Source organism: Chiloscyllium punctatum, chromosome 47, assembly GCF_047496795.1.
Source record: "Chiloscyllium punctatum isolate Juve2018m chromosome 47, sChiPun1.3, whole genome shotgun sequence".
NCBI lineage: Eukaryota > Metazoa > Chordata > Chondrichthyes > Orectolobiformes > Hemiscylliidae > Chiloscyllium > Chiloscyllium punctatum.
Window position 1 is genome coordinate 42,086,935 of NC_092785.1, and position 22,111 is coordinate 42,109,045.

General features: G+C 51.1%; 2 protein-coding genes across 2 annotated transcripts in view; both read right to left on the minus strand.

The window, feature by feature from the left end:
• The window catches only part of LOC140468605 (A disintegrin and metalloproteinase with thrombospondin motifs 4-like), a 62,942-nt gene extending 41,796 nt beyond the window's left edge, over window positions 1–21,146 (minus strand). Inside the window, exons 1-2 of the mRNA XM_072564706.1 lie at window positions 20,152–21,146; window positions 4,343–4,475 (exon numbers count right to left, since the gene is read on the minus strand). Of these exons, the coding sequence (XP_072420807.1) occupies window positions 4,343–4,475; window positions 20,152–20,667 (649 nt within the window). The 5' untranslated portion in view covers window positions 20,668–21,146. The remainder of the gene's footprint in view (window positions 1–4,342; window positions 4,476–20,151) is intronic.
• LOC140468612 (uncharacterized) overlaps window positions 1–22,111 on the minus strand; it is a 1,157,363-nt gene that overhangs the window by 640,828 nt on the left and 494,424 nt on the right. The gene's annotated exons all lie outside the window — the stretch shown is intronic.

The following is a 22,111-nucleotide window of genomic DNA, read 5'->3' on the forward strand; positions in this document are numbered from 1 at the left end:
CTCCACCACCACCTCTTGCAGCGCATTTCACCCTTTGTGTTAAAAACTAACACTTGCCTCTCACATCTCCTTTAAACATTCCCCCTTTTGCCTTAAACCTATGTCTTCCAGGAATCAACATTTCTATCCTGGGAAAAAGGACTCTAACTATCCATTCTATCCATGTGTCTTGTAATTATGGAACTATCAGGTCATCCACAGATTTATAAATCAGAGTCATAGAGATGTACAGCACGGAAACAGACCCTTCGGCCCAACCCGTCCATGCCCACCAGATATCCCAACCCAATCTAGTCCCACCTGCCAGCACCCGGCCCATATCCCTCCAAACCCTTCCTATTCATATCCCCATCCAGATGCCTCTTAAATGCTGTAATTGTACCAGCCTCCACCACATCCTCTGGCAGCTCATTCCATACACGTACCACCCTCTGGGTGAAAAAGTTGCCCCTTAGGTCTCTTTTATATCTTTCCCCTCTCACCCTAAACCTATGCCCCTCTCGTTCTGGACTCCCCAACCCCAGGGAAAAGACTTTGTCTATTTACCCTATTCATGCGCCTCATAATTTTGTAAATCTCTATAAGGTTACCCCTCAGCCTCCGACTCTCCAGGGAAAACAGCCCCAGCCTGTTCAGCCTCTCCCTGTAGCTCAAACCCTCCAACCCCGGCAACATCCTTGTAAATCTTTTCTGAACCCTTTCAAGTTTCACAACATCTTTCCGATAGGAAGGAGACCAGAATTGCACACAATATTCCAACAGTGGCCCAACCAATGTCCTGTACAGCCGCAACTTGACCTCCCAACTCCTGTACTCAATACTCTGACCAATAAAGGAAAGCATACCAAACGCTGCCTTCACTATCCTATCGACCTGGGACTCCACTTTCAAGGGGCTATGAACCTGCACTCCAAGGTCTCTTTGTTCAGCAACACTCCCTAGGACCTTACCATTAAGTGTATAAGTCCTGCTAAGATTTACTTTCCCAAAATGCAGCACCTCACATTTATCTGAATTAAACTCCATCTGCCCCTTCTCAGCCCATTGGCCCATCTGGTCCAGATCCTGTTGTAATCTGAGGTAACCCTCTTTGCTGTCCACTACACCTCCAATTTTGGTCTCATCTGCAAACTTACTAACTGTACCTCTTAAGCTCGCATCCAAATCATTTATGTAAGTGACAAAAAGTAGAGGGCCCAGCTCTAATCCTTGTGGCACTCCACTGGTCACAGGCCTCCAGTCTGAAAAACAACCCTCCACCACCACCCTCTGTCTTCTACCTTTGAGCCAGTTCTGTATCCAAATGGCTCGTTCCCCCTGTATTCCATGAGATCTAACCTTGTTCATCAGTCTCCCATGGGGAACCTTGTCGAACGCCTTACTGAAGTCCATATAGATCTGCCCTCATCAATCTTCTTTGTTACTTTTTCAAAAAACTATCAAGTTTGTGAGACGTGATTTCTCACGCACAAAGCCATGTTGACTAATCAGAATCAGTCCTTGCCTTTCCAAATACATGTACATCCTGTCCCTCAGGATTCCTTCCAAAAACTTGCCCACCACCGAGGTCAGGCTCACCGGTCTGAAGTTCCCTAGTTTGTCCTTACACTTTTCTTAAACAGTGGCATGACGTTTGCCAACCTCCCGTCTTCCGGCACCTCACCTGTGACTATCGATGATACAAATATGTTCTGCTCCAAGTCATATGTATTACAACAGCAGGGGTCCCAGCATTGATTCCTGTGGAACACCACTGCTCACAGTTCTCCAACCTTCTGTCTTTCATGACCAAGCCAGTTATCTGCCCATTTTACCAGCTCACCGCAAGCCCCATATAACCTCCTGCATCAGCCTGCCATGAGGCACTTTGACAACATTCACCAGCCTGTCCTCCTCAAGTATCTTCCTCAGAAAACTCAGTCAGGTTTGTGGGACACAACTTCCCTGGCACAAAGCCCGTCGCTAATAACGTCCACAATTTTTCTAAATGTGAATAAATCCTCTCCTAAGGCCCTTCTCCAATACTTTCCTTAACATTGATGTATGGCTTACCGGCCTGCAGTTTCCCCAGTTATACCCCAGTTGCTCTGCTTAAGCAAAGGAACACTGTCAGCTACTCTCCAGTCTTCTGGGACCTCACCTGTGGCTGAAGAGGATACAAAGATTTCACACAAGGCCCGAGCAATTTCCTCTCCTGCCTTTTCTCGGCATTCTGGGATCAGGCCCTGGGGACTTGTCCACTTTCAAACAACCCAAAGCCATCACCTTTTTCATAAGGACATGACTCAGAATAACAACGTGGCCCTCTCACCATCCTTCTTCTCTGTGAATACCGATGCAAAGATTCATTCAGGACCTCGCCCAAATCCACTGGCTTCACGCATGAATTTCTTCCTTTTGTCTTTGAGTGGACCGACCCTTTCCCGAGCTATCCTCTCGATCCTTGCGTGCCGATCAAAAGCCTTGGGATCTTCCTGAACCCAGACTGTCAAAGCCACTTCTTGGCCCCCTTTAGCCTTCCGAATTCCTTGTTTAGGTTTCCCTGCTTTCGTCATATACCTGTCTTCAGTTTCCTAAACCTTCCTACGTTTTCCTGACTAAACTCACAAATTCCCAGATCAACCACGGTTCTGTCAATGTATAAAGGTGAAAAAGTTAACAACGTGATGATTTGGAGATGGGGTGTACAATGTGAAAAACTAGGTTATAATCCGACAGGTTTCATTGGAAGCACTAGCTTTCGGAGCGCTGCTCCTTCATCAGGGGGTCGTGGGGTATAAGATCGTAGGACACAGAATTTATAGCATGAAGTTTACAGTGTGATGTAACTGAAATTATATATTGAAAAAGACCTGCTTTAAATTCTGTATCTTACGATCTTCTACTCCACAACCACCTGATGAAGGAGCAGCGCTCCGAAAGGTAGTGCTTCCAAATAGACCAGTTAGACTATAACCTGGTGTTGTGTGATTTTTAGCTCAACAAAGTGAGTATGGATCCTACAGAAAGGGAATTAGGAAACTTAATGATGGAATATAAGGAAATGGCAGCTAAATTGAACAGCATTTGAATCAGTCTTCACGATACAGGATATAAGTACGATCCCAGAAGCAGCGATCAGTCAGAAATAGAAGGGAGCCAGGTATATTTAAGCAGAGGAGCAAGTAGTTTAAAGGAGATCAGATAAGAAAAGACACTGTAATAACTCCCAGGACAGGGACAGCACGGGGTTAGATACAGAGTAAGGCTCCCTCTACACTGTCCCCCCACAAACACTCCCAGGACAGGGACAGCACGGGGTTAGATACAGAGTAAAGCTCCTTCTACACTGTCCCCCATCAAACACTCCCGGGACAGGGACAGCACGGGGTTAGATACAGAGTAAAGCTCCCTCTACACTGTTCCCCCATCAAACATTCCCAGGACAGGGCCAGCACGGGGTTAGGTACAGAGTAAAGCTCCCTCTACACTGCCCCCATCAAACACTCCCAGGACAGGGACAGTACAGGGTTAGATACAGAGTAAAGCTCCTTCTACACTGCCCCCATCAAACACTCCCAGGACAGGGCCAGCACGAGGTTAGATACAGAGTAAAGCTTCCTCTACACCGTTCCCCCGTCAAACACTCCCAGGACAGGGCCAGCATGGGGTTAGATACAGAGTAAATCTCCCTCTACACTGTCCCCCATCAAACACTCCCAGGACAGGGACAGCACGGGGTTAGATACAGAGTAAAGCTCCTTCTACACTGTCCCCCATCAAACAATCCCAGGACAGGGCCAGCACGAGGTTAGATACAGAGTAAAGCTCCTTCTACACTGTCCCCCATCAAACACTCCCAGGACAGGGACAGCACGGGGTTAGATACAGAGTAAAGCTCCTTCTACACTGCCCCCCATCAAACAATCCCAGGACAGGGCCAGCACGAGGTTAGATACAGAGTAAAGCTCCTTCTACACTGTCCCCCATCAAACACTCCCAGGACAGGGCCAGCACGGGGTTAGATACAGAGTAAAGCTCCCTCTACACTGTCCCCCATCAAACATTCCCAGGACAGGGACAGCACGGGGTTAGATACAGAGTAAAGCTCTCTCTACACTGTCCCCCATCAAACACCCCCAGCACGGGGTTAGATACAGAGTAAAGCTCCCTCTACACTGTCCCCCACCAAACACTCCCAGGACAGGGACAGCACGGGGTCAGATACAGAGTAAAGCTCCCTCTACACTGTCCCCCCATCAAACACACCCAGGACAGGGACAGTAGTGTTAGTTGAAAAGTAATATCAGGAACAGTACATGGTTAGTTCATGAGGAATGAATCCTTTGCGGCAGTGGATTACCAATTTCGTGAGCTACGGTGAAGGCACTCTGTAGTCCAATGTCTTGGATGACTGCGCAGTTGAGGTTAGTCTCACAAACAGTTCCAATGTGAGCCAGGCCCAGGGACTCACAAAAATGTTCCTGGCAAAGGTTCTGTTGGGTGATAGAAAATGTTCATTTCACTTCTGAAAGAAAATATTGTTGCAAAAGAATATGCACCTGAGAGGCAGAGAGTCAGAGACAGAGGACTGAGAGGCACCAGTCAGCATACAGATATCTCCCTGAGAGAGAGAGGGGACTGAGAGACACCAGTCAGTGTACAGATATCTCCCTGAGAGAGAGAGGGGACTGAGAGACACCAGTCAGCGTACAGATATCTCCCTGAGAGAGAGAGGGGACTGAGAGACACTAGTCAGTGTACAGATATCTCCCTGAGAGAGAGGGGGGACTGAGAGACACCAGTCAGTGTACAGATATCTCCGTGAGAGAGAGAGGGGACAGAGAGACACCAGTCAGTGTACAGATATCTCCCTGAGAGAGAGGGGACTGAGAGACACCAGTCAGTGTACAGATATCTCCCTGAGAGAGAGGGTGGACTGTGACACACCAGTCAGTGTACAGATATCTCCCAGAGAGAGAGAGGGGACTGAGACACACCAGTCAGTGTACCGATATCTCCCTGAGAGAGAGGGGGACTGAGAGACACCAGTCAGTGTACAGATATCTCCCTGAGAGAGAGGGGACTGAGAGACACCAGTCAGTGTACAGATATCTCCCTGAGAGAGAGGGGGGACTGAGAGACACCAGTCAGTGTACAGATATCTCCCTGAGAGAGAGGGGGGACTGAGAGACACCAGTCAGTGTACAGATATCTCCCTGAGAGAGAGGGGACTGAGAGACACCAGTCAGTGTACAGATATCTCCCTGAGAGAGAGGGTGGACTGTGAAACAACATTCAGTGTACAGATATCTCCGAGAGAAAGGGGACTGAGACACACCAGTCAGTGTACAGATATCTCCCTGAGAGAGAGAGAGATTGGAGGGGAAGACCGTGTCTGCGTGGGTTTCCTCCGGGTGCTCCGGTTTCCTCCCACAGTCCAAAGATGTGTAGGTTAGGGTGAATTGGCCATGCTAAATTGCCCGTAGTGTTAGGTAAGGGGTAGATGTAGGGGTATGGGTGGGTTGCGCTTCGGCGGGGCGGTGTGGACTGGTTGGGCCGAAGGGCCTGTTTCCACACTGTAAGTAATCTAATGTGAGACACACCAGTCAGTGTACAGATTTTTCCCTGAGAGAGAGGGGGGACTGATTTCGAAGCTGCTTGGATGCTTCCCGAACTGCTGTGCTCTTCCAGCACCACTAATCCAGAATCTGGTTTCCAGCATCTGTAGTCATTGTTTTTACCACTGAGACACTCCAGTCAGTGTAGTGATATCTCCCTGAGAGAGAGAGATTGGAGGGGAGAATGTGAGACACACCAGTCAGTGTCCAGATATCTCCCTGAGAGAGAGAGGAGTGAGAGACACCAGTCAGTGTACAGATATCTCCCTGAGAGAGTGAGGGGACTGAGAGACACCAGTCAGTGTACAGATATCTCCCTGAGAGAGAGAGGAGTGAGAGACACGAGTCAGTGTCCAGATATCTCCCTGAGAGAGAGGGGACTGAGAGGCACCAGTCAGCGTACAGATATCTCCCTGTCAGAGAGGGGACTGAGAGGCAACAGTCAGCATACAGATATCTCCCTGCAAGAGAGAGAGAGGGGACTGAGAGACACCAGTTAGCGTACAGATATCACCCTGGGAGAGAGGGGACTGAGAGACACCAGTCAGTGTACAGATATCTCCCTGAGAGAGAGGGGACTGAGAGACACCAGTCAGTGTACAGATATCTCCGTGAGAGAGAGAGAGGGGACAGAGAGACACCAGTCAATGTACAGATATCTCCCTGTGAGAGAGAGGGGACTGAGAGACCCCAGTCAGTGTACAGATATCTCCCTGAGAGAGAGAGGGGACTGAGACACACCAGTCACTGTACAGATGTCTCCCTGAGAGAGAGAGGGGGCTGAGAGACACCAGTCAGTGTACAGATATCTCTCTGAGAGAGAGGGGACTGAGAGACACCAGTCAGTGTGCAGATATCTCCCTGAGAGAGAGAGGACTGAGAGACACCAGTCAGTGTTTAGATATCTCCCTGAGAGAGAGAGGGGACTGAGAGACACCAGTCAGTGTACAGATATCTCCCTGAGAGAGAGAGGAGACTGAGAGACACCAGTCAGTGTACAGATATCTCCCTGAGAGAGAGAGGGGACTGAGAGACACCAGTCAGTGTACAGATATCTCCCTGAGAGAGAGAGGGGACTGAGAGACACCAGTCAGTGTACAGATATCTCCCTGAGAGAGAGAGGGGACTGAGAGACACCAGTCAGTGTACAGATATCTCCCTGAGGGAGAGGGGGGACTGAGAGACACCAGTTAGTGTACAGATATCTCCCTGAGAGAGAGAGAGGACTGAGAGACACCAGTCAGTGTACAGATATCTCCCTGAGAGAGAGGGGACTGAGAGACACCAGTCAGTGTACAGATATCTCCCTGAGAGAGAGAGGGGACTGAGAGACACCAGTCAGTGTACAGATATCTCCCTGAGGGAGAGGGGGGACTGAGAGACACCAGTCAGTGTACAGATATCTCCCTGAGAGAGAGAGGGGACTGAGAGACACCAGTCAGTGTACAGATATCTCCCTGAGAGAGAGAGGGGACTGAGAGACACCAGTCAGTGTACAGATATCTCCCTGAGAGAGAGGGGACTGAGAGACACCAGTCAGTGTACAGATCTCTCCCTGAGAGAGAGGGGGGACTGAGAGACACCAGTCAGTGTACAGATATCTCCCTGAGAGAGAGAGGGGACTGAGAGACACCAGTCAGTGTACAGATATCTCCCTGAGAGAGAGAGGGGACTGAGTGACACCAGTCAGTGCACCGATATCTCCCTGACAGAGAGAGAGGGGACTGAGTGACACCAGTCAGTGTACAGATATCTCCCTGAGAGAGAGAGGGGACTGAGAGACACCAGTCAGTGTGCAGATATCTCCCTGAGAGAGAGAGGGGACTGAGAGACACCAGTCAGTGTACAGATATCTCCCTGAGAGAGAGAGAGGGGACTGAGTGACACCAGTCAGTGTACAGATATCTCCCTGAGAGAGAGAAGGGACTGAGAGACACCAGTCAGTGTTCAGATATCTCCCTGAGAGGGAGGAGACTGAGAGACACCAGTCAGTGTACAGATATCTCCCTGAGAGGGAGAAAGGGGACTGAGTGACACCAGTCAGTATACAGATATCTCCCTGAGAGAGAGAAAGGGGACTGAGAGACACCAGTCAGTATACAGATATCTCCCTGAGAGAGAGAAAGGGGACTGAGAGACACCAGTCAGTGTACAGATATCTCCCTGAGAGGGAGAAAGGGGACTGAGAGACACCAGTCAGTATACAGATATCTCCCTGAGAGAGAGAAAGGGGACTGAGAGACACCAGTCAGTGTACAGATATCTCCCTGAGGGAGAGAGAGAGGACTGAGAGACACCAGTCAGTGTACAGATATCTCCCTGAGAGAGAGGGGACTGAGAGACACCAGTCTGTGTACAGATATCTCCCTGAGAGAGAGAGAGAGGACTGAGAGACACCAGTCAGTGTACAGATATCTCCCTGAGAGAGAGAGGACTGAGAGACACCAGTCAGTGTACAGATATCTCCCTGAGAGAGAGGGGACTGAGAGACACCAGTCAGTGTACAGATATCTCCCTGAGAGAGAGGGGACTGAGAGACACCAGTCAGTGTACAGATATCTCCCTGAGAGAGAGGGGACTGAGAGACACCAGTCAGTGTACAGATATCTCCCTGAGAGAGAGGGGACTGAGAGACACCAGTCTGTGTACAGATATCTCCCTGAGAGAGAGAGAGAGGACTGAGAGACACCAGTCAGTGTACAGATATCTCCCTGAGAGAGAGAGGACTGAGAGACACCAGTCAGTGTACAGATATCTCCCTGAGAGAGAGGGGACTGAGAGACACCAGTCAGTGTACAGATATCTCCCTGAGAGAGAGGGGACTGAGAGACACCAGTCAGTGTACAGATATCTCCCTGAGAGAGAGGGGACTGAGAGACACCAGTCAGTGTACAGATATCTCCCTGAGGGAGAGGGGACTGAAAGACACCAGTCAGTGTACAGATATCTCCCTGAGAGAGAGAGGGGACTGAGAGACACCAGTCAGTGTACAGATATCTCCCTGAGGGAGAGGGGGGACTGAGAGACACCAGTCAGTGTACAGATATCTCACTGAGAGAGAGAGGGGACTGAGAGACACCAGTCAGTGTACAGATATCTCCCTGAGAGAGAGGGGACTGAGAGACACCAGTCAGTGTACAAATATCTCCCTGAGAGAGGGTGGACTGAGAGACACCAGTCAGTGTACAGATATCTCCCTGAGGGAGAGGGGACTGAGAGACACCAGTCAGTGTACAGATATCTCCCTGAGAGAGAGAGGGGACTGAGAGACACCAGTCAGTGTACAGATATCTCCCTGAGAGAGAGAGGGGACTGAGAGACACCAGTCAGTGTACAGATATCTCCCTGAGAGAGAGGGGACTGAGAGACACCAGTCAGTGTACAGATATCTCCCAGAGAGAGAGGGGGGACTGAGAGACACCAGTCAGTGTACAGATATCTCCCTGAGGGAGAGAGGGGACTGAGAGACACCAGTCAGTGTACAGATATCTCCCTGAGAGAGAGGGGGGACTGAGAGACACCAGTCAGTGTACAGATATCTCCCTGAGAGAGAGGGGGGACTGAGAGACACCAGTCAGTGTACAGATATCTCCCTGAGGGAGAGAGGGGACTGAGAGACACCAGTCAGTGTACAGATATCTCCCTGAGAGAGAGGGGGGACTGAGAGACACCAGTCAGTGTACAGATATCTCCCTGAGAGAGAGGGGACTGAGAGACACCAGTCAGTGTACAGATATCTCCCTGAGAGAGAGGGGACTGAGAGACACCAGTCAGTGTACAGATATCTCCCTGAGAGAGAGAGAGAGAGGGACTGAGAGACACCAGTCAGTGTACAGATATCTCCCTGAGAGAGAGAGAGAGAGGGACTGAGAGACACCAGTCAGTGTACAGATATCTCCCTGAGAGAGGGGGACTGAGAGACACCAGTCAGTGTACAGATATCTCCCTGAGAGAGGGGACTGAGAGACACCAGTCAGTGTACAGATATCTCCCTGAGAGAGAGAGAGAGAGGGACTGAGAGACACCAGTCAGTGTACAGATATCTCCCTGAGAGAGAGAGGGGACTGAGAGACACCAGTCAGTGTACAGATATCTCCCTGAGAGAGAGAGGGGTCTGAGAGACACCAGTCAGTGTACAGGTATCTCCCTGAGAGAGAGGGGACTGAGAGAACGAGTCAGTGTACAGATATCTGAGACTGTTTGGGGCCCATTCTGAACCCTTAACAGCAGCTTTTCTGCCTTTTGTTTTTCTTATCTCCTGCCAGTCCGACTCCACGTCAGCCTGTTCTGTGCCAGCGTTCTCTCTCACTATTGCATTGTTCCATCCTTTACCCACAATACTACCTCACCCCTCCTCCTCCCCCTTTCCCATTGGTCCATCTTTGTAAAATCATTCCTATCCTGACATGTTGGTGACCACGCAGCCATGTCTCTGTGTTCACAACAAAATTACAATCATTATATCCAATTGTAACCTTTGTGCGTCACCCTTAGCTTGACTTTGCGCTGTTGACTCGCAGGAGGCTGGATGACCACCGCAGACCAGGCAGCATCAGGAAGTGGAGACGCCAACGTTTCGGCTGTAACCTGACCGGTTGACTTCTCCACCTCCTGATGCTGCCTGGTCTGCTGTGGTCTTCCAGCCTCCTGCCTGTCTCCCTCAGATTCCAGCATCTGCAGTTTCCCTGTCTCTCGTTTAGTTTGCACTGTGTCATTGAGCTGTTTCTTGCCTGTCTTTGTGCCACTTGCGCCTCTTTCTTTGCTCCCCTTTGTTTTTACCCTTGGATTATTCCTGCTGTCTGCCCACTTGCGTTCCCAGCTCCCTGCCGTTCTAGTTTAACCCTTCATCGCCAAAGCACATCCCTCTGACAGAGTGGGGCCGGTCTGGTTCGGCCTGCAGTCGACCCACCTACCCCAATCCTTTTGAAAATTCATTCGCGGGATGTGTCCTAATTGCCCAGAGGGCAGTTCAGAGTCAACCACGTTGCTGTGGGTCTGCAGTCACGTGATTGCCAGACCCAGGTAAGAACAGCAATTTCCTTCCCTGACAGATATCGATGAACCTGACCAATCATTGGCAACAGATTCGTGATTGTCAGTTGTCTCTTAAGCCCAGACTTCTCCCGAGTACACGATCCACTGCATGCCGTGGCGGGATTTGAGCCCAGGTCCCCGTATCTGGATTAACAGTCCAGAGGTAATACCACTGCCCTATAATCTGACAACTGAATACAGCCAAGGAATCTGAAGCACTTCCCCTCACTCTCTCCTTCCAGCCACATATTGGTCTGGTATAATGTTATTTTTACACTTGCTGGTACGTGGCACTGACACTAATCCTGAGATTGCTATGTTGCCGATCCTGCTTGCTAATTTACCTTCTCACTCCCTATATTCTGGTGGTCGGACCACATCTATTCGTTTTAACCCATAGCGCCAGTACCTCTGGTTTCAGTATGTTCCTGCACACACTGAGAGACACCTTATACCCTGGCACAGGGCAGCAGTATACACTCCTAAAGTCCTTTTTGCAGTCTGTTCCCTTACTACTGGATCACCCATGGCTGTAACCTGGCTATTCTTATTCCATTTATTCTTCCTGCTTCTGCTTACTTAACCCTTGATGATCCCCTCCCTCCCCCACAAAGTTGTCCAAAAAAAAAGGTAAGTCTCTCAGAGAGGGACAGAGCCCAGGAGACTCCTGTACACCTGATCCTCCTTGAAACCATCGGCCTGTTTGAGGGAATAAAGAGTGCCGAAGAGTGTGGCGCTGGAAAAGCCCAGCCGGCCGGGCAGCATCCGAGGAGCAGGAAAGTCAACCTTTCCGGCATAAGCCCTTCATCAGGAATGAGGCTTGGGGGGCCAAGGGGCTGAGAGATAAATGTAAGGGGGTGGGTGGGAATGGTGGGGGGGGGGGGGACGGTAACTGGGCAGGCGATAGGTCGATGAAGGTGAGGGAGGTGATAGGTCGGAGAGGATGGTGGAGTGGATAGGTGGGAAGGAAGGTGGACAGGACAAGAGGGCAGTGCTGAGTTGGATGGTTGGGTCGGGGATAATGTGGGGGGGGGGGCGGGGGAGGAGAGATGAGGAAACTGGTGAGATCCACATTGATCCCGTGTGGTTCCCGAGGCGGAAGATGAGGCGTTGTTCCTCCAGGCGTCGGGTGGCTGGGGTTTGACGATGGAGGAGACCCAGGACCTGCATGTCCTTGGCGGAGTGGGGGAGGGGGAGAGGGAGTTGAAGTAGTCAGCCACAGGGCATTGGAGTTGTTTAGTGCGTGTGTCCCAGAGATGTTCCCTGAAATGTTCCGCAAGTTGCTGTCCTGTCTCCCTAATGTAGTGGAGACCCACATCGGGAGTAACGGATACAGTCGATGATGGATGTGGAAATTCAGGTAAATCTCTGTCGGATGTGTAAGGGAGTAAATGTCTCGCTCAAAGTGATGTCCTTGGAGAGGGGACTGAGAGACACCAGTCAGTGGACAGATATCTCCCTGAGAGACAGGGGGGACTGAGAGACACCAGTCAGTGTACAGATATCTCCCTGAGAGAGAGAGGGGACTGAGAGACACCAGTCAGTGTACAGATATCTCCCTGAGAGAGAGGGGGGACTGAGAGACACCAGTCAGTGGACAGATATCTCCCTGAGAGACAGGGGGGACTGAGAGACACCAGTCAGTGTACAGATATCTCCCTGAGAGAGAGAGGGGACTGAGAGACACCAGTCAGTGTACAGATATCTCCCTGAGAGAGAGAGGGGACTGAGAAACACCAGTCAGTGTACACATATCTCCCTGAGAGAGAGAGAGGACTGAGAGACACCAGTCAGTGTACAGATATCTCCCTGAGAGAGAGAGGGGACTGAGAGAAATGGGTCAGTGTACAGATATCTCCCTGAGAGAGAGAGGGGACTGAGAGACACCAGTCAGTGTACAGATATCTCCCTGAAAGAGAGAGAGAGGGGACTGAAAGACAGCAGTCAGTGTACAGATATCTCCCTGAGAGAGAGAGGTGACTGTGAGACACCAGTCAGTGTACAGATATCTCCCTGAGAGAGAGAGGGGACAGAGAGACACCAGTCAGTGTACAGATATCTCCCTGAGAGAGAGAGGGGACTAAGAGACACCAGTCAGTGTACAGATATCTCCCTGAAAGAGAGAGAGAGGGGACTGAAAGACACCAGTCAGTGTACAGATATCTCCCTGAGAGAGAGAGGGGACTGAGAGACAGCAGTCAGTGTACAGATATCTCCCTGAGAGAGAGCGGGGACTGAGAGACACCAGTCAGTGTACAGATATCTCCCTGAGAGAGAGAGAGAGAGGGGACTGAGAGACACCAGTCAGTGTACAGATATCTCCCTGAGAGAGAGGGGTGACTGTGAGACACCAGTCAGTGTACAGATATCTCCCCGAGAGAGAGAGGGGACAGAGAGACACCAGTCAGTGTACAGATATCTCCCTGAGAGAGAGAGGGGACTAAGAGACACCAGTCAGTGTACAGATATCTCCCTGAAAGAGGGAGAGAGGGGACTGAAAGACACCAGTCAGTGTACAGATATCTCCCTGAGAGAGAGAGGCGACTGAGAGACACCAGTCAGTGTACAGATATCTCCCTGAGAGAGAGAGGGGGCTGAGAGACACAGGTCAGTTTACAGATTTCTCCCTGAAAGAGAGAGAGAGAGGGGACTGAGAGACACCAGTCAGTGTACAGATATCTCCCTGAGAGAGAGAGGGGACTGAGAGACACCAGTCAGTGTACAGATATCTCCCTGAGAGAGAGAGGGGACTGAGAGACACCAGTCAGTGTACAGATATCTCCCTGAGAGAGAGAGAGGACTGAGAGACACCAGTCAGTGTACAGATATCTCCCTGAAAGAGAGAGAGAGGGACTGAGAGACACCAGTCAGGGTACAGATATCTCCCTGAGAGAGAGAGGGGACTGAGAGACAGCAGTCAGTGTACAGATATCTCCCTGAGAGAGAGGGGGGACTGAGAGACACCAGTCAGTGTACAGATATCTCCCTGAGAGAGAGAGAGAGAGAGGGGACTGAGAGACACCAGTCAGTGTACAGATATCTCCCTGAGAGAGAGGGGACTGAGAGACACCAGTCAGTGTGCAGATATCTCCCTGAGAGAGAGGGGACTGAGAGACACCAGTCAGTGTGCAGATATCTCCCTGAGAGAGAGAGGGGACTGAGAAACACCAGTCAGTGGACACATATCTCCCTGAGAGAGAGAGAGGACTGAGAGACACCAGTCAGTGTACAGATATCTCCCTGAGAGAGAGAGGGGACTGAGAGAAATGGGTCAGTGTACAGATATCTCCCTGAGAGAGAGAGGGGACTGAGAGACACCAGTCAGTGTACAGATATCTCCCTGAAAGAGAGAGAGAGGGGAATGAAAGACAGCAGTCAGTGTACAGATATCTCCCTGAGAGAGAGAGGTGACTGTGAGACACCAGTCAGTGTACAGATATCTCCCTGAGAGAGAGGGGACTAAGAGACACCAGTCAGTGTACAGATATCTCCCTGAAAGAGAGAGAGAGGGGACTGAAAGACACCAGTCAGTGTGCAGATATCTCCCTGAGAGAGAGAGGGGACTGAGAAACACCAGTCAGTGTACACATATCTCCCTGAGAGAGAGAGAGGACTGAGAGACACCAGTCAGTGTACAGATATCTCCCTGAGAGAGAGAGGGGACTGAGAGAAATGGGTCAGTGTACAGATATCTCCCTGAGAGAGAGAGGGGACTGAGAGACACCAGTCAGTGTACAGATATCTCCCTGAAAGAGAGAGAGAGGGGACTGAAAGACAGCAGTCAGTGTACAGATATCTCCCTGAGAGAGAGAGGGGACAGAGAGACACCAGTCAGTGTACAGATATCTCCCTGAGAGAGAGGGGACTAAGAGACACCAGTCAGTGTACAGATATCTCCCTGAAAGAGAGAGAGAGGGGACTGAAAGACACCAGTCAGTGTACAGATATCTCCCTGAGAGAGAGAGGGGACTGAGAGACAGCAGTCAGTGTACAGATATCTCCCTGAGAGAGAGGGTGGACTGAGAGACACCAGTCAGTGTACAGATATCTCCCTGAGAGAGAGAGAGAGAGGGGACTGAGAGACACCAGTCAGTGTACAGATATCTCCCTGAGAGAGAGGGGTGACTGTGAGACACCAGTCAGTGTACAGATATCTCCCTGAGAGAGAGAGGGGACAGAGAGACACCAGTCAGTGTACAGATATCTCCCTGAGAGAGAGAGGGGACTAAGAGACACCAGTCAGTGTACAGATATCTCCCTGAAAGAGAGAGAGAGGGGACTGAAAGACACCAGTCAGTGTACAGATATCTCCCTGAGAGAGAGAGGCAACTGAGAGACACCAGTCAGTGTACAGATATCTCCCTGAGAGAGAGAGGGGGCTGAGAGACACAGGTCAGTTTACAGATTTCTCCCTGAAAGAGAGAGAGAGGGGACTGAGAGACACCAGTCAGTGTACAGATATCTCCCTGAGAGAGAGAGGGGACTGAGAGACACCAGTCAGTGTACAGATATCTCCCTGAGAGAGAGAGAGGACTGAGAGACACCAGTCAGTGTACAGATATCTCCCTGAGAGAGAGGGGACTGAGAGACACCAGTCAGTGTACAGATATCTCCCTGAAAGAGAGAGAGAGGGACTGAGAGACACCAGTCAGGGTACAGATATCTCCCTGAGAGAGAGAGGGGACTGAGAGACAGCAGTCAGTGTACAGATATCTCCCTGAGAGAGAGGGGGGACTGAGAGACACCAGTCAGTGTACAGATATCTCCCTGAGAGAGAGAGAGAGAGAGGGGACTGAGAGACACCAGTCAGTGTACAGATATCTCCCTGAGAGAGAGAGGGGACTGAGAGACACCAGTCAGTGTGCAGATATCTCCCTGAAGGAGAGGGGACTGACGGACACCAGTCAGTGTACAGATATCTCCCTGAGAGAGAGAGGCGACTGAGAGACACCAGTCAGTGTACAGATATCTCCCTGAGAGAGAGGGGACTGAGAGACACAGGTCAGTTTACAGATTTCTCCCTGAAAGAGAGAGAGAGGGGACTGAGAGACACCAGTCAGTGTACAGATATCTCCCTGAGAGAGAGAGGGGACTGAGAGACACCAGTCAGTGTACAGATATCTCCCTGAGAGAGAGAGAGGACTGAGAGACACCAGTCAGTGTACAGATATCTCCCTGAGAGAGGGGGGACTGAGAGACACCAGTCAGTGTACAGATATCTCCCTGAAAGAGAGAGAGAGGGACTGAGAGACACCAGTCAGGGTACAGATATCTCCCTGAGAGAGAGAGGGGGGACTGAGAGACACCAGTCAGTGTACAGATTTCTCCCTGAAAGAGAGAGAGAGGGACTGAGAGACACCAGTCAGTGTACAGATATCTCCCTGAGCGAGAGGGGACTGAGAGATACCAGTCAGTGTGTAGATATCTCCCTGAGAGAGAGGGGACTGAGAGATACCAGTCAGTGTACAGATATCTCCCTGAGAGGGAGGGGACTGAGAGACACCAGTTAGTGTACAGATATCTCCCTGTGAGAGAGAGAGGGGACTGAGAGACACCAGTCAGTGTACAGATATCTCCCTGAGAGAGAGGGGACTAAGAGACACCAGTCAGTGTACAGATATCTCCCTGAGAGAGAGAGGGGACTGAGAGACACCAGTCAGTGTACAGATATCTCCCTGAGAGAGAGGGGACTGAGAGACACCAGTCAGTGTACAGATATCTCCCTGAGAGGGAGGGGACTGAGAGACACCAGTCAATGTACAGATATCTCCCTGAGAGAGAGAGGGGACTGAGAGAAATGGGTCAGTGTACAGATATCTCCCTGAGAGAGAGAGGGGACTGAGAGACACCAGTCAGTGTACAGATATCTCCCTGAGAGAGAGAGGGGACAGAGAGACACCAGTCAGTGTACAGATATCTCCCTGTGAGAGAGAGGGGACAGAGAGACACCAGTCAGTGTACAGATATCTCCCTGAGAGAGAGAGGGGACTGAGAGACACCAGTCAGTGTACAGATATCTCCCTGAGAGAGAGAGGGGACTGAGAGACACCAGTCAGTGTACAGATATCTCCCTGAGAGAGAGAGGGGACTGAGAGACACCAGTCAGTGTACAGATATCTCCCTGAGGGAGAGGGGGGACTGAGAGACACCAGTTAGTGTACAGATATCTCCCTGAGAGAGAGAGAGGACTGAGAGACACCAGTCAGTGTACAGATATCTCCCTGAGAGAGAGGGGACTGAGAGACACCAGTCAGTGTACAGATATCTCCCTGAGAGAGAGAGGGGACTGAGAGACACCAGTCAGTGTACAGATATCTCCCTGAGGGAGAGGGGGGACTGAGAGACACCAGTCAGTGTACAGATATCTCCCTGAGAGAGAGAGGGGACTGAGAGACACCAGTCAGTGTACACATATCTCCCTGAAAGAGAGAGAGAGGGGACTGAAAGACACCAGTCAGTGTACAGATATCTCCCTGAGAGAGAGAGGGGACTGAGAGACACCAGTCAGTGTACAGATATCTCCCTGAGAGAGAGAGGGACTGAGCGACACCAGTCAGTGTGTAGATATCTCCCTGAGAGAGAGGGACTGAGAGACACCAGTCAGTGTACAGATATCTCACTCAGAGAGAGGGGACTGAGAGACACCAGTCAGAGTACAGATATCTCCCTGAGAGAGAGAGGGGACTGAGAGACACCAGTCAGGATACAGATATCTCCCTGAGAGAGAGGGGACTGAGAGACACCAGTCAGTGTACAGATATCTCCCAGAGAGAGAGAGGGGACTGAGAGACACCAGTCAGTGTACAGATATCTCCCTGAGGCAGAGAGGGGACTGAGAGACACCAGTTAGTGTACAGGTATCTCCCTGAGAGAGAGAGGGGACTGAGAGACACCAGTCAGTGTGCAGATATCTCCCTGAGAGAGAGAGGGGACTGAGAGACACCAGTCAGTGTACAGATATCTCCCTGAGAGAGAGAGGGGACTGAGAGATACCAGTCAATGTACAGATATCTCCCTGAGAGAGAGGGGACTGAGAGACACCAGTCAGTGTACAGATATCTCCCTGAGAGGGAGAGGGGACTGAGAGACACCAGTCAGTGTACAGATATCTCCCTGAGAGGGAGAGAGAGGGGACTGAGAGACACCAGTCAATGTGTAGATATCTCCCTGAGAGAGGGAGTTTAAGAATGCAGGTCAGCTGCAGCTGATCTCTCAGGTTGCTTTAGATTAGATTAGATTCCCTACAGTGTGGAAACAGGCCCTTCGACCCAACAAGTTCACACCGACCCTCCGAAGAGTAACCCACCCAGATCCATTTCCCTCTGAATGATGTACCTAACATTATGGGTAATTTAGCACGGCGAATCCACCCTAACCTGCACATCTTTCAACTGTGGGAGGAAACCGGAGCACCCGGAGGAAACCCACGCAGACACAGGGAGAATGGGCAAACTCCACACAGACAGTTGCCCCCCCCGAGGCTGAAATCGAACCTGGGACCCTGGCGCTGTGAGGCAGCGGTGCTAACCACTGAGCCACCATAGCCTGATGTGTTGTTTGCCTGGGATCGTAGTGTGCTTCAAGCGTTAGTTCACCGTCAGGAGCATGATGGCTGGTTCACAAGTTAACGAGAGCTGGGGCCAATCCTGACTCTTTTCTCAAGTTTCACAACTCCCTGGGGTGACTTTGATGTCTCGTGTGTGCTTCGACGGGTTTAATTTGGCCGGATCGTGTTCGCAGTTCAGTAACAGTCAGACCGCAAGAGAAAAAGTGAGCGATGGGTCGATAAGGACCAGCCAGGAGAACATCAAGGAGAGAGAGAGAGAGAGATACCAACAGATTTTAAAAGGAGATGGAGGACAGTGGCATGAGGAACAGAGGATAGAGCGACACATGGAGAAAGCAATGGATGGGTGGAAATAGAGAGATTATAAAACAGAGAGATCAAGTGAGGTCGATGGAGTGATATAGACAGTTACACTGAGTCTACAGAGCTCTGTGATTATGTATGATCCACGGATCCTTTGTGAGTGTGTGGTATGTTTGTTAGCACAACAGTGCGAGTGAATATATTAACCTGAGAATACCTTGTAGTGTGCACGGTGTTTGTGTGTCAGTGCGAGTGTGGATGTGTCTGTAAGTGCATGTGTAAACACATGGAATGAGTCCATGCGTCTGTGTGTCAGTCTGAGTGAGTGAAGCTGTCAGTGCATCTGTGGGAGTGTGTATGAATGTGATTGTGAGAATGTGCTAATTTGTGTGAGTGAGCAAGTGTCAATGTGTATTTATTTCAGTCAGTGAGTGCTTTCAGTGTTTTAGTCCGTGTGTGTAAGTATAGGTTGTGAGAGTGCCTAACTGTGTGCGTAGGTGGGTCAGTGAGTGGTTTCGTGTGTGAGTGTGCAAGTACATGAGTGTGGGTTTCTTAGAGTATGAGTGTGTCAGTGTGATTGTGGATGTGCCATTGTTTTAGTGTGAATGCCTGCAAGTATCAGGGTGTGAGTGTGGGTGTGTCAGTGAGTGTGTTAGTGTTTGAGTGTGCAAGTGTCAAGCTGTGTGTGTGTGTCAGTGAGTGTTTTAATGTGTGACTCGGAGAGGGTGTAAGCTTCAGTGTGTGTGTGTGTGTGGTCTCAGATTGAGTGTGCAGTGTGTGTCAGTATCAATGTGGGTGTTTCAGTGTGTTGATATGAGTATTTAGTGAGTGTTATAGAGCATGTGTGCAAATGCCAGGCTGAGAGTGTGTCAATAGCTACGTGGCTGTGTTAGTTTGTCAGGGTCAATGTGTATAGCAGAGTGAGTGTGTCAGTATCAGAGTGGGTGCTTTGGGGTGTGTGTATGTGTATGTCAGGGTGTGTGTGAGCATCTGAATTTGTCAAGGGTGTGTGTGTGTGAATTTGTCTGTGCGACTGTGGGTGTGTATGTCTGTCAGTGTGAGCTTGTGTGTGTGTGTGTCAGGATGTGAACGTTAGCATGTGGGTGAGTGTGTGAGAGAGGATGCGTCTGTGTGTGACTGTGGGTGTATCTGTGTGTGTGTGTCAGGATATGAGTGTGTGTGTATCTGAGTGTGAGTGTGTATGTGTGTCAGTGTGTGAGTTTGTGTGTGCGTGTGTCAGGATGTGTGTGCGTTAGCATGTGGGTGAGTGTGTGTGAGAGAGAATGTGTCTGTGTGTGACTGTGGGTGTGTGTGTGTGTCAGGATGTGAGTGTGTGTGTATCTGGGTGTGGGTGTGTATGTGTGTCAGTGTGTGAATGTATCAGGGTGTGTGCGTTAACATGTGTGTGAGAGAGAATGTGTATGTGTGAGCGTGTCAGGGTGTGTGTGTGTTAGCATGTGGGTGAGTGTGTGTGAGAGAGAATGTGTCTGTACGTGTGTGTGTGTCAGGATGTGAGTGTGTGTGTATCTGGGTGTAAGTGTATATATGTGTCAATGTGTGAATTTGTGCGTGCTTGTGTCGGAGTGTGTGTGAGTTAGTGCGTCTGTATGTGTGTGCGTGTGTCAGGGTGAGTGCGACGGTACCCACCTCTCGTGTCAGGAGCACGGCTGCATCGTACTTCTCGCCTGCCCACTCTGGCCTGGCGCGCATCTGCCTCTGCCACTCACAGAAGTTGTGCAGGGTCTGCTGGGCTTCCTGCAGGACCTCAGGCCCCTCGCTGCTGTGACGCATCACCAGGATCCTGGTCACTGCCAGCCGGACGTCACTGGCCAGGGATGGATGACGGTACAGGCGGTCAGCTGCAGCAAACAGCACCAGCAGGTACTCCCTGATATCGGAGCCCAACGCCTGGTACAGGCTGAAATCCGCCACCACCAGCAGCTCCACGTGGCGCGTCCTGGAGATCGAACGCCCCCTCCGAGACTTGGTGCCACCGGGAGGGTCAGAGGCAACCCAGCCCGGCACGGCCACCGCCTCCCAAGAGAGCTCTGGGCCGGCCGCGCACCGGGACAGACCCTCCGGCTCGCGCCAGTCCGGAGGACCCTTGCAGTCCCCCATCGCGGCCAGCGCCAAGGGAAGCAGGAGCAGGTGCCCACACGACATCAGAGACGCAGCCCAGGAGAATCCCGCTCGAAATCAGAAAGACATCGGGCGCCAGTCTGCACTGCCCTGTGCAAAGCAAGAGGTAGGTGGAGAGAGAAGAGAGATATCAGAGGTTAATGTCTGAAGAAAAACAAGAGGGAGGACCACAGCTTCAGAGGGGGAGACATTGGCAAGAGTCTCACGGCGCTGAATCCAGATGAAAAGGTGCTGTCCAAAATCTGCGGGGCCCCGGGGCACCGAGAGCTGGGAAGAGAGCGTGCCCGCTCTGACAACCCTCCGGTGCACCTCTGGTCTCGGGACGGGGAGATCACGAAAGCTCAGTGGGACATCGACCGCAATCTGCACACAATGTGCATTCCTGACAAAATTGTCCAACTCATCAAAGCTTTGGCAAAATGAGAGCAGCGTGTTTCCCAGTGCAGATTGTTAACCCTGTCAGCCTCTACACCCCACACACTCTCACTCTCACACTCACACACACTCACACACTCACACACACACACACTCTCACTCACTCACACACACACACACACACTCTCACTCACACACACACTCACACACACACACACACATTCACACACACACACACACTCTCACACACACACACACATTCACACACTCACACACACACACACTCACTCTCACTCACACACACTCTCACACACACACACACATTCACACACTCACACACACACACACTCACTCTCACTCACACACACACACTCTCACTCACTCACACACACACACACTCTCACACACACACACTCACACACACACTCTCACTCACACACACACACACTCTCACTCACACACACACACACACACAGCACAACATTCCCCTATCGGAGGGGGACGAACCCCCTCACCCACCCTCTCCCCATTTACACACACCGGGCAGTCTGTTCCCCCTATCGGAGGGGGACGAACCCCCTCACCCACCCTCTCCCCATTTACACACACCGGGCAGTCTGATCCCCCTATCGGAGGGGGGATTAACCCCCTCACCCACCCTCTCCCCATTTACACACACCGGGCAGTCTGTTCCACCTATCGGAGGGGGGATTAACCCCCTCACCCACCCTCTCCCCATTTACACACACCGAGCAGTCTGTTCCCCCTATCGGAGGGGGATTAACCCCCTCACCCACCCTCTCCCCATTTACACACACCGGTCAGTCTGCTCCCCCTATCGGAGGGGGATTAACCCCCTCACCCACCCTCTCTCCCCATTTACACACACCGGGCAGTCTGTTCCCCCTATCGGAGGGGGACTAACCCCCTCACCCACCCTCTCCCCATTTACACACACCGGGCAGTCTGTTCCCCCTATTGGAGGGGGATTAACCCCCACACCCGCCCTCTCCCCATTTACACACACCGGGCAGTCTGTTCCCCCTATCAGAGGGGGATTAACCCCCTCACCCACCCTCTCCCCATTTACACA